The following is a 12042-nucleotide window of genomic DNA, read 5'->3' as shown; positions in this document are numbered from 1 at the left end:
AGGTGCTGTGCTGCAAGAAGTACATCTCTACAAGCATTCCTCAAGCAGTCCCAGGAGATATTAACCAAGACTTACAGAAAATATAAAGTCAAATCCCTCACATCTGCTGCTGCTTAGCAGGGTTTGGCTAAGCTAGCAGCCCGTATCTGTCCCATCCAGCCAAAATCGCACGATGCCCAGGTGTCAGTCAACAGCCTGTAGGTTGCTCCTGCAGACGGCACTCAGCCCTGGCTGCCAGAAAAGCTGTCAGAAAGATTATGCCCTGTTGTCAGTAACATAAAAAGCTGAGAGACCAGAGAAACCACTTCAGGATTAAGTAGACTTAAGCTCTTCCTTTTTCTTGAAATCAAAAGGGGTAAAAGCACATGCATGAGCGCAAGCATGCACAATCCCCGCATTTTTCAGCAGCTGCTGAGAAAAGATCCTGTCCGTTAAAAAACAACCAAATGGTGAAGTACAAACGGAGAGGATTGTGCGAGTAAGACATCAAAGGCCAGAGGAGGACCTGCTAATGCAGTGTTAAAGTCTGCCCATCATATTTCAGACATCAGCCCTGCTGAGCGACTCTCTGCACATGCTTTCCAAGAGAGGTTCTCTCCAGTTGACATACGCTGTTATTGTAAGCTAAATCTTCTAATACCTTGAGGCATTCAAGCAAGCAGGATAACCAGAGCTGCATCTTAAGCCCACACCTTTGTACAGAAGTATCTGTATATACATAGACAAGTATATCCAGTGATAGGAGTATAATGGTTCACAAGACTATAAAGTCAAGCATGGGAAGCTGTCTAAAGTACCTTTGATACAAATCTAGGTGAACATTAGAGCAAAAGTAATTACAGAAAATTAAAAATTGGAAGTTAGAACAATATAAAAGGAATACACATAAAATAATATCAAAGATGATGTAATTACAGACCACAAAGTGACCACTATTGTACAAACACTGTGCATATGTTCACGTGCACATACAGTCCAGGCATCATCATGCCTTTTTACTGAAAATCTTAGACTTTGTTTAGCTGTCTCCTTTCTTCCCTAGTCCCTTTCAGTTGTCATTTTAGAGTCACATTTACCAAAAACTGCTCAGAGGTCACATAAAGCCATACTAAAGTACTCTCACCTGAAATGAAGGACACTGTTGCCAACCGCGTGATCTGACCGACACATCGGCACAGTGGTCCAAACTCCACAGGCCACTACCGCCATTGTCTAGACTATTCCATTCCCTTTTGAATTACTGAAGACAAGTCTCCCACAGGTATTACAATTAGAGTGGAACTAAAACCCCTTGCTTTGTTACTCTTCCCTCTAAACTGCTCTCAAGGTATTATAAATAGCAAAAGGAAGATAAACTGAGTTCATTACAAGATTTTTGTAAGAACCTACACTAATGTATTAGGAAGAAGTTTCTAACAAAAGATACACAGTTATTTGCCATTTTCTTGTTAGTACAATTAATTTTCATTTTAAATCACACCAATCACAATTATTCCCCTCGGTATAAATTAAGAGCACCGTGGAGATTTCCACAGGCATTGCAGTGTACCTCAGCCATAATTAATGTACCATCCAATGCCCTATTGAGTTCCTCCTGCATCAGCTGTCAAAATATGAATTTCCTAATGCCTGTGGAGGAACCATTCAGGCATAATAAACGCAAAAAAAAAAAAAAAAGAAGGAGAGAAAAAAAAAAACCACCAGGAGCTGGTCCCCCACCCGCTGAGAAAGCCACAGCCAGTGCTGAGAATCAGTCAGGTTACACCAGAACTGAAAGCTCCTCCTACATGGGTCTCACCTTGTTCTTGGCAAGAACGTTGGCTCCTGCTTTAACGAGCACTTTGGCAGACTGACTGAATCCATGCCAACAAGCTTCATGAAGAGCCGTGTTCCCATCCTGAAGAACACAGACAAGAGGAGAAGGTTAGTGCACTGCGTCCACACTCAGAGTAACCTCACATTCAGAACGCAGCAGCTGCGTGTCCCAGCTGCTTACTTAAAAAATAAAAGTTTTTCCTTTCCTAATAGCTTATTTTCTATTTAATTTTTAGAAGAGGCTAAAAATATTCTTATTTCTTTTGTTTGGAACTTTTAGTTACATTTACTCCCAAACTAAGTTTACAGCCTGGGATTCTTAGTTGCTGGGATAATCATGGGAAACTGTGCAGGCTTTTGCATAGGGCATAGTATGGTTCTTTCATTCCTCCTTTAGTGAGCCGAGAACAGACTCTTAAATCAAAAACTATCAGCTTGATATGCAAAAATAACGTAACCACTGATTTCTATTAAGGAGATGGTATGGCTTTTTTTTTTCCGCTGTAACTGTTCCCATTACTTTCAAAGCATCGGATACTTACGCAGGAGTATAAACCATAACTTTCTCTCTGAGACCTTAACAGTACTGGCTGGCAAGGCTGCCACCCCACAGGACTTTGCTTTTGCCTGTTACCTTGTCTTGTCTGTCCAAAGCACATCCCTCTTGAATCAGAGTCGCTATAACATCGGTGTTCCCTACGACAGCAGCCCGGTGCAATGCTGTCTGATCACCCTGCAAAAAGAAGCAAATTTGTAATCGGTACCATTCCCACCCCTTTTTTGACCCAATCCAAAAGCACACCACACGCTGAGGCTGCATCTTCCACACACGTACTGTTTAAATCCAAGCTGCCTTTGAAAACAGTCCCCGTACACAACTACACAAGTTGCTGAAAGCATCAGAGCGCTACAAATCGACTGTTTACAGAAGTCTTGCAAGTCTGTAGAAGTCTGCAAGTCATCACAATCCCATACACAGTGCTGAAGTAATGGTAATATTAGAAGGCAGTGAATCTAACACATTTGGCACCACATGTCTAATAATCAACAGTATCTGCAGGGAACTAAAGGGAATTACAGGCTGTCGTAATTCATCATAATGACCCTCCAGTACTTACAATAACTGGATGAGGCTCTCCTGTTTTGGCTCTGATTGCTCCATCAGCCCTGCTTAGGATAAGGAGCATGAGATGAGATCGGTCTCTTCAGCACCTCTGATGAATTTACTAATTAGTGCTAAGAGTGGAGGCAGTTTTATGATGAGGACCACAACTGCAAGACCGTCAACTTATTTCATTCAAGCAACTGAGCGATCTTGTGGTCCAAACAACTTTAATTTCTCATTGACCTGCCACATAGCGGCAACAAGCACATTTTTTACATCAGTTTATCTCCTTTATGGAGAAGTTACCAAAAGAAGCAACGCTGATGCAGTCATCTTGTCTGACCGCCTATCAACCTCCCCTCCAACTACTGTTGAACTCATTTACTGAGCTAAAGAGCCCAAGATTAATTTTCTACAAGCCTTCCAGAAACTGAAGACTGGGTAGACGCAAACTACTGGCCCTGCCCAGCGGGGGTTACCTATATATTTTTATGTGCATGTTGGTGAGACCGTGATAAAAGAGGAGGATTTATGCAGCAGCGCGTAGGAATGCAAGACACTGACCGACAGGAAAATGAGCTGCAGTAGCTCCACTGCTGCCACAACAACCGGTCTTGGCTTTCCTTTGAAGTTGCTTTGAACTTGCAGCCCGAGTCTAGGCACAAAGACCAGCTTCAGAGCTGCACACAGCCTTTTTGGGGGATGAATAAACAGAGCGGGAATCCAATCCACTTCTGCTTATCTAGATAACGGTCACCAAAAACACACGCATGGCAGAGATAAGCGGGGTATCCTGAGGAAAAGCAGCTTGCAGGAAGCAAGTCCTAAATGGAGACAAGATTTCTCTGCTACAAATCTTTATCAGATAACATCAGATTTTATTAAATACTAAAACTAGAGGAATTTCTGTATTTTCTGTCCTACAAGTCTTTACATAACTGGATAATCTGAATAATTTGTTCTGAAAGGCAATTAGCAACTGTTCTGGTTTTGTTTAGTGAGGGGGGCCTAAGGTGGTAGCTTCTGTAGGAAACTGCTAGAAGTCGCTCCCCTTTCTTCAGTGGACTCGGCCGGGCCTAGGGCAGACCTGCTGCTGGCCAAGGCCAAGCCAATTGGTAACAGAATGTCCCGTGATAACGCCTCTGCGATAACGTATTTAAGTAGGGGAAAATAGGAAAAAAAGGAGGAGAAGATGTGAAGCAGCTGAGCGGGGGGGGCAGAGAGGGGGAGGTGCGAGCCTCATGGGCCTTGCAGGCCTCACCCTCTGGCCTCCCGCCGGGCAGCCGACTGGGCCCGACTCGGCCTGGCCTGGCTGCAAGAAGTGGAGAGGAGATGAGAAGTGAATGAGATGTAAAAAGGATCCTGAGAGGCGTCTGCCAGCCTGTTGTGAGGAACGGCTGCAGACGCCAAGGTCAGTGAAGAAGGAGGGGGAGGAGTAATATGGCTTCTGGCCAAGATTCCTCTGCAACTCGTGGTGAAGACCATGGTGGAGCGGGTTGTCCCCCTACAGCCCACGGAGGTCCACGGAGGGGCAGAGATCCACCTGCAGCCCGTGGAGGACCCCATGCCGGAGCAGGTGGAGGCCTGAAGGAGGCTGTGGCCCGTGGAGAGCCCGCTGGGACAGCTGTTCTAGAGGGACTGCACCCCGTGGAAGAGATGACCCACACCGGAGCAGTTCCACGAAGGACGGTGGCCCGTGGGAGGGACCCCACGCTGGAGCAGAGGAGGAATGCGAGGAGTTCTTCCCCCGACGATGATACAGCGGCGTAAAACAACGCGTGATGAACTGACCGCGACCCCCATTCCCTTTTCCCCCCCCGTGCCGCTCGGGAGGGGAAGGTAGTAGAGATAATGTTAAGCCCGGGAAGAGGGAGGGGTGGGGGGAGGTTATCTTGTTCCCTGTCTCATTCTCCTGCTAATTTTAGAAATAAATGAATAGTTTTCCCCAAGTCGAGTCTGTTTTGCCTGTGACGGTAACTTTAAGGATTTCTCCCCGTCCTTATCTCAAACCTTGAGCTGTTTTTTCTTATATCCTCTCCTCCTATTCTCTCGGAGGGTGGGGGGAGCGAGAGACAGACTGTGTAGTCTGGTCCTGATTGGGGCTGAACTACGACAGCAACTGACTTAAAACTTGCTTTTGGTGGGGTCCTTTTGTGCTAATGACACCAAAATAGTTATTAATCCGTAAGCAAAAAATGAGCATTGCCAAACACAACCTGTCAGTAACCCCAGTAATGCCAGCTCCCGCCACCAGGAAATCATTAAATTGGCTTATAATCACAAAGTTGATTTTAAAGAATTGTGTTAAGGGTTTGTTTGTTTGTTTGTTTGTTTTTAATTTGCCATCTATATTTTGTCTCTAGAGGTCACATAACTCCTCCTTTTGTTCTTGTCCTTATTAAGGCTGGACCTGTGTTTTAAGAGATTTTGAAGAAGGCAATAACGGTTCCAGGAACTGATGCTTTCAGAAAAACACAAAGTATTGGAAAACTGACAGCATCCCAAGTTCTCTGAACTTGCCTATTTATTCCAATTTTTGAAGATAACAAAACTGTTATGGAAAGTGTCCAAAATATACTATCTCACAAGTGCAAGTGTCAGATAGCTTCCAGTAACTATCACTGCACAGAAATCTGCCCACTAACAAGCCAGAGAAGAGCTTAACATCCTTTTTTGATAATGCACGGTACTGATGACTGACACTGCTACTGCAGCAATGGGCGATGTGGACAGTGCAAAAGTCATTTTATCAGACTACCATGAAGTGGAAAGTAACCTGTCAACCTATCCTTGCCAACTAGTATTGCTGCACCAGCAAAACTATGGAAGGTATTATAGTAAAGACTAAAATGAGATGACATCTGCCATTGCGATGGATGGAACTTGAACAATGAATGGTTGGTTCCTACTTCTTCAGACTCCAGAAAATCAATTGTGGAGAAGAGCAAATTTGGGGCAGGAATTGATTTAGTTTGTACTTAAGGATCTTCTCACTGAGCCAGTTTAAATCAAGGCTGTTAATGTCATTAGCCCAACCCTACCACAGTAATTGCAGTGAGGACAAAGGGCATTCAGCTTTTTGGGGTTTGTAGATACAACAGCTATTTCTAATGGCATCTTGGTTAAATTAGAAAGAAACACATACTTGGAAAGCGGTAAGCACACCTGACTGCTGCAGGAGCAGGTCGCCCTTGGGGAGCCCAGCCCATTTGCTTGGGGGTCATTCACCGAGGCTGCAGAGAGGCACTGGGACAGCTTCAGCTGTGCCCAGGCTTTGTCCCATACTGTATTCTGGTCCCAAAATGGAAGCCCAGGTAGGTGAAGGGACACAAGTCCTGCAGATGGCAGGCTCAGGTGCCTTCTGCCCAAGGTGTGGGCTTTGATGCTGACATCCTCCCTACAAAAGCACAGGGAGAGCCAAGCACCTAAAAGTAAGGTCCAACCAGCACCCTGACCAGATAAATAAAAACCTCATCCATGTAACAGAGTATGTCAAAGGATATCTCAAACCCTGCCTCATCTGGACTGAGGCACCTCCCAGTGAAGAGATGGCAGGTACCAATGTCCTGGTGAAGGTTCCTACCACCCCCAGGCCCCTCAGCCAGCAGGGCAGGACCTGGTTGATCGTTGCATCCAGAGCTCAGCACGCACATTAACCTTAAGCTGCTTCAGGTGCTGTGGAAGCCAAATCACCAGACTGTGATGGCCTCTGCATGCAAATCACCAAGCAATCCAGCCACCGACGGCATAGCCCACCTATAAATAACACTACCTGCGCCGCTGTGTTTCTAGCTGGTTTTGCCTCCCCATCAACAGAGGAGCAAATCCCCACCTTGCCTCTTATGGAATCAGAGAAAAAAGTTGAGTGAGGTTTTTTTTTTTTCCCCACAGCATTAATTTTCAGACCGTGTAATTACTAACTCATGTATCTTTTTATTAATTGCTAAAATAACTGTCTCTGAAAGCACTCATCAGAGTTCTGCCTTTAGCCAGGCATTAGAGGGCCCTTCCAGAGGCTGGGAGAGCAATTACCCTGGTAAACGCGTAGTAACTGCCCAGACTATTATGTCGGGCACAATTTATGATCCTGTTTGCAAGTGATTTACGCCTTAGGAACAGACCACAGATCAGCAGCAATGAAGAGAGATAACTCCAGTGCTGTGTCACACAAATGTGACCTTGACAGAAACAACAGAGTCTGCCTAAATGCAGGCCTGGGCCCGAAGCCAAAAAGACACTTAGGTGCTTAAGCGAGGCTTGGTAGAAGTAAGGCACTTAAGTCTGCAACTGCGTGTCTTAAATCCCTTTCCTCAGCTGCTGCCTATCCCTGAAAGCAACTCAAACTCAGTCGTTTCCACTTCAATGTCCTGGACACCATGTGGCACCGCAGTCATGGTGGCACTGAGGAGGTCATTACGTAGCACATACCCAGCATTGCCACAGCCCCTAACTCAGCTGTCTGCCCTCCTCTCTCACACACTTGCTGAAGAAGTTCCACACAAGTCACAGACACACCCACCACCCTTTGAAATGGCCCCTGCCTCTTCTGCAGCAGCCCAGAGTTGATATTACTCACCCAGCTTGTCTTGCCATGAGAGCACTGCTGTGTTCAAAGCGCTCTACTTTTAAGAAAAAAAAAATCTCAGTATTTGCTGGGATAGAGAGAGGAAGATGCTTGTGGGAGACTGGGATGCGCATCTGCATCCGCTGGTGCAGAGGCTGTGGGACTGCACATCCTGAGGGCTCTCCGTGTAATGGGGCTGTTCCACAGCACGGCCCAGCACCAGCAGGTACATTTCCAAAAGATGAAACCATGCTCTTTATAGAGAGCTTAAACACCTGCTTTCAGGAGAGGGTTACAGGCTGTGAGTCCTGAGGGAAGGAAGATACCTAAATCTTGACCTTCTCCATGGATTTTTGGCACGACCCCTGTCCTTTAGCACTCTCGTGTTGGCTAGGCCAGTGGCGATTGCTCAGTGTCCTGGTGTTTGCAATTACCTCCTCGAGTTGCTTCGTTAGTTTGCTGAATAACTTAAAGCAGTGGATGCAACCACTGGGACCAGGCACCTAGGAACTGGACAGTCATCTATTTTACATCTGAAGTTCACCCCAAGGAAAGGAAACAACACAAGCAACTTACAAAAGGGTTTCAGGTAGGTATTAGTACTTCTGCCAGCTCTCCTGGGTTATTGGAGTCTCTATTAGAGACTCTACCGCTCAAATTTAACGAGATTTGGTTTACCCTAGTTGGTAATAAATGTTACTCTTCCTTTTCTCTGATTAAAAAAAAAACCAACAACAACAACAACAAAAAACCCAAAAAAACCAAACAAACAAACCCCTATAACTATCATGGTTATTATCCTGTTCTCCAGAGCATCTATCAGTTGTATGTTCTCCTGTAAAGCCCCTCTCCAGTGTCACACTTGGCCTCTTCACTCTCTTTCCATGTTTGCAGAAATTGCCAAACAACTGTCTTGCTACAGGAGAACTGCACCAAAATAACCAGCAAAAACTCATGCCTTCAATCCCTGGTTCAAGGTGCTGGACGGCACTTGCAAAGTTTTATACTTTGAAATCAAACTATTAAATTCACAGTAGAAAGTTAAAAACATTTTAAAGTGAAAATTAATCAAGTGTTAAATACTTGCAGGAGTGTACAAGCGTACGTGGATATCCTGAAGCAGCTGTACACAAAGGCCACTGAACGTGCCCTCGTGTTTCTCAATGTCCACGTGTTGCTCTCCTCCCCCTTTGCCAAAGAAAGGCAGTCATCATGATACATGGTAAGAATAATTTCATAAATGATGATGCACGACCAGCAGAACTGAGCAAGGCATGAAAAAAATAAGCTTGAAGGAAACAAATTACAGCTTAAATGAGGCTGAAATGGGAGTATAAGAATAAGCTACTTTGCATATTTACATTCAGATAGAAATTATTATGAACCCTGGGTTATTGTTCCATTTGAAATTAATTTTCTGCTTCTTAAACTGGAGCTTTCAGAGGAGAAGTTTCGGGGCCTTCGGCCTTTGTTTTAAATTAACTTGTTTTCCCAGTTATATTTTCAGAGAGCACATACAGGGCAGGAAACTTGATGCAGAGCACCCAGCGCAAAGCTTGCCATGCAGTCATGCACCGCAGAAGAGCTCGCTCGTGCCAGACCGCCAGGCCCAGGTTTCGCAGCATGCAGCCGTGGGAGATGTCAAGCTCAAGGCAGGATTGATGCACAAGATTTCTAACCTCCTTCTCTCTTTCTGATCTTCTAGGTTCCTTCCTAGCCTTTCTCTTCTGGTTTCTCTTATCTTTTTCGTCCTTGATGTCCTTCACCGGGACAATTTTCTCCTTGACTATTTCTGAGGTGTGTGTTGTATGGATACTCATTGACCATTCAGAGATGACACTGGGATCCCAGTAAGAGTTTTCAGTATTGGCAGGGAGAAGGAAAGAGTTAGCTCCCGGGGTGGCGTACTCTACAGAGCTGGACTCCACCGGTTGAAATTCATAATAATCCCACTCCAGGCCACTGGAGGTCATTCTTCAACTAATTCTTACGGCTCTTACTGTGTTTTAAAGAATGTATCTGCAGAACATGAAGTGAGTGTTTTAATCTCTCCATAACATTTAGCAACTTTTAAGTTTTTGCTTATCATGTGGCAGATGAAAAGTCAGTCTTGCATTCGTTCATTAGCTAAAGAGAGTCAGGTTTAGGTTTCTCTTGTTATTTAGAAAAAACCAAATATAGATCATCTTTTTAGAATCTGGATAATTTTTTGTGTTATCATCACAATGGCCACAGACAAAAATCAACTAAGTAATTTACTTTTCAATTAAATATACTCTCCACTCTCATGAGCGATTTAGTCTCTGAATCTAAATCTGTATTGCTGAAAAATAGCAATGAAACGAAACGTACAGATGTTAATCAACACTTGATATTAAGATGCTTCCACTGCCAAATAAGCACACAGTAAAAGTGACCAAAGCATTAATCAATAGATTGCAATTAAAAGAGTATATGAACATATTCTGTGTGGCATAAATAAATTATACAAGGAGAAACCATAAATAAGAACCTTCTCTGGAGACCTATGTAAAAGGAAAGCAGAAATATTTTAGTTAATACCTTTCACAAGGAGAAATCTTCACTTGGAGTTTTAGCCTTCCTCCTCCTCTGAGACAAATCCAAAGACACCCTCTGAGACTGAGCAACTCATGAGGCTCTCCTCAACCCCAATGCAATTACTAGTACTAAATACAGGGCCAAAATCAAAATACATTTTAAAGAAGCAGTATCCATGAATCAAGCACGCATCTATTCTGCTCAGATTAGCCACACATTTAGAAGCAGTACCCAGTTGTTGTGAACAAAGTCCTGAGAAGCTTGCAAGGCAAGTGAAATAGGTGTTCTAAGAGACGAATATTTCTACAATGGAAGACTCTTTACGAAACTGAAATGATGGTAAACACTGATTTACTGTTTTTCCATTACGGTTATCACGTTTACATATAAAGAGCCTATATTTTATTACTAGAGGATTAAAAAAAACCCCACACTTACTCAAAAAATAGTTTTCACAGAAACCCAATTTGAGCAAATCAGTGGAAGCTCTTGCAGTCAGAGCAACTTGCATTTCTCAGGAAAACAGACTGTACTTGTAAAGTACCTGCAATTTTGTCTTAAGTACCTGATGAATCATTTTTGCTGGGGGAAGTCAAAAAAACATACTCAGGATACATCTGAATAAACTGATACTCCCATTACACTTGCAAATCTGCTCCATTTCACAGATAGGCAGAGTGAAAGATTAAAGAGCGCCGGAAACAAAGTTTCTTCCTAGAAAAACTAGTTTCCCAGTAGAAAGCTGGCTGCACCAGAACCCTAGTCCTACACTTGCCAGACACAGACTGCACATGTCTCACAGGGAAGCATCTATTCATGCAGAGAAGGAATCTAGTTTTTCAGTTTCTACAGATATTCAAGACCCTTTAGATGCAAATAAATGCCTAAGAGGATTTTCAGAAGGCACTTAGACATTTCTAGTGTCCCTTCAAAAGTCCTCTACTAACCACCTTTGGACCTCTAGGTCCCTTGAAGAATCTACACCTTATATATTACAGAGGAAATAAAAGCAACTCTTCCTCAAACTCGTTCCAGTGTGCTATCAGAAGTAAGCAACAAATCTGCAGAATTCACAATTATTCAACTGCTGTTGCATATTTAAGCCTATACCTCTGTTCATGAGAGTGAGGTAACTAAAACCACATTCTCAGTCACTCCACCGTGCCCTAAAGCCTGGTTCAAGATTAGAACTGTTCTTAAGGAAAACTGAGAAATTCCAGAAACTTACGTATTTTAACGAATGAAAACAAACTACCATTTGCTAAATTCAAAGCAGGTTTCGTTGCGCTGATGCTTCACCACACGACAGCCTCACAGATGCAAACACCCCACAGCTGCCAACAAATCAATTTCCCTGCGATGCTGCACTGTGCTACGGGCAGCTGCTCAATACTCTATACGCTGCAGCACGCGTCTACACAAGAAGCACCTCCATCTTCAGGCAAACATCGCAACAGACTGTGTCCCTTACCTGACGTCCTCCAGTGGGTTCCCACAGAGTACAATAAACTCTTATTTCATTTCTACACCAAGCAGCAGACAACGACTCTCACTGCTTCTCACACTCGCCTGGTGCAACCAGAGCTCTTATAAAGCTCTGCAGGCTGAGCAAGAGGACCAAGCTATTTGCTGGAAACCACCACATTTTACATTGTCTCCCATGCAGTTTTGCATCTCCAAATTAGAGGTTACATCTCCAAATTAGAAAATACAGGGACAGATTTTGTTTTCATTTAATCCTACTTCAAAGAAGAGAAGGTCTACTGTTATTTGCAAATTACCTTCTCCCCTCCACCCCAAGTAAGAAGACTGTATCTACTTACATCATCCTGAATATCCAGGTCACAACCGGCCTTCAACAGAACCTGGACAACGTGGAGATGACCCTTGTGGGCAGCAAGATGCAGGGGAGTCCGGCCATGCTATGAATGAAAGAAAACAATAATACCTTCAGATGAATTTTTATGCATGGTAGTTGACCAGAATTTTAACTGCTTTT

The 12042-nt window shown here is 43.9% G+C and overlaps 1 protein-coding gene across 4 annotated transcripts in view; it reads right to left on the bottom strand.

Annotated features, from left to right (window-relative positions):
- The window catches only part of ANKRD6 (ankyrin repeat domain 6), a 110103-nt gene that overhangs the window by 16220 nt on the left and 81841 nt on the right, over positions 1–12042 (bottom strand). For all 4 annotated transcript variants that reach the window (XM_086743336.1, XM_086743334.1, XM_086743337.1 and 1 more), the window contains 3 exons: positions 11867–11965; positions 2450–2548; positions 1799–1897 (listed from right to left, as the gene is read on the bottom strand). In XM_086743336.1, coding sequence (XP_086599462.1) covers positions 1799–1897; positions 2450–2548; positions 11867–11965 — 297 coding nt within the window. The remainder of the gene's footprint in view (positions 1–1798; positions 1898–2449; positions 2549–11866; positions 11966–12042) is intronic.

Source organism: Chlamydotis macqueenii, chromosome 3, assembly GCF_036417535.1.
Source record: "Chlamydotis macqueenii isolate bChlMac1 chromosome 3, bChlMac1.mat, whole genome shotgun sequence".
In the NCBI taxonomy this organism is placed as follows: domain Eukaryota; kingdom Metazoa; phylum Chordata; class Aves; order Otidiformes; family Otididae; genus Chlamydotis; species Chlamydotis macqueenii.
This window is presented reverse-complemented; position numbering and strand designations above follow the sequence as displayed.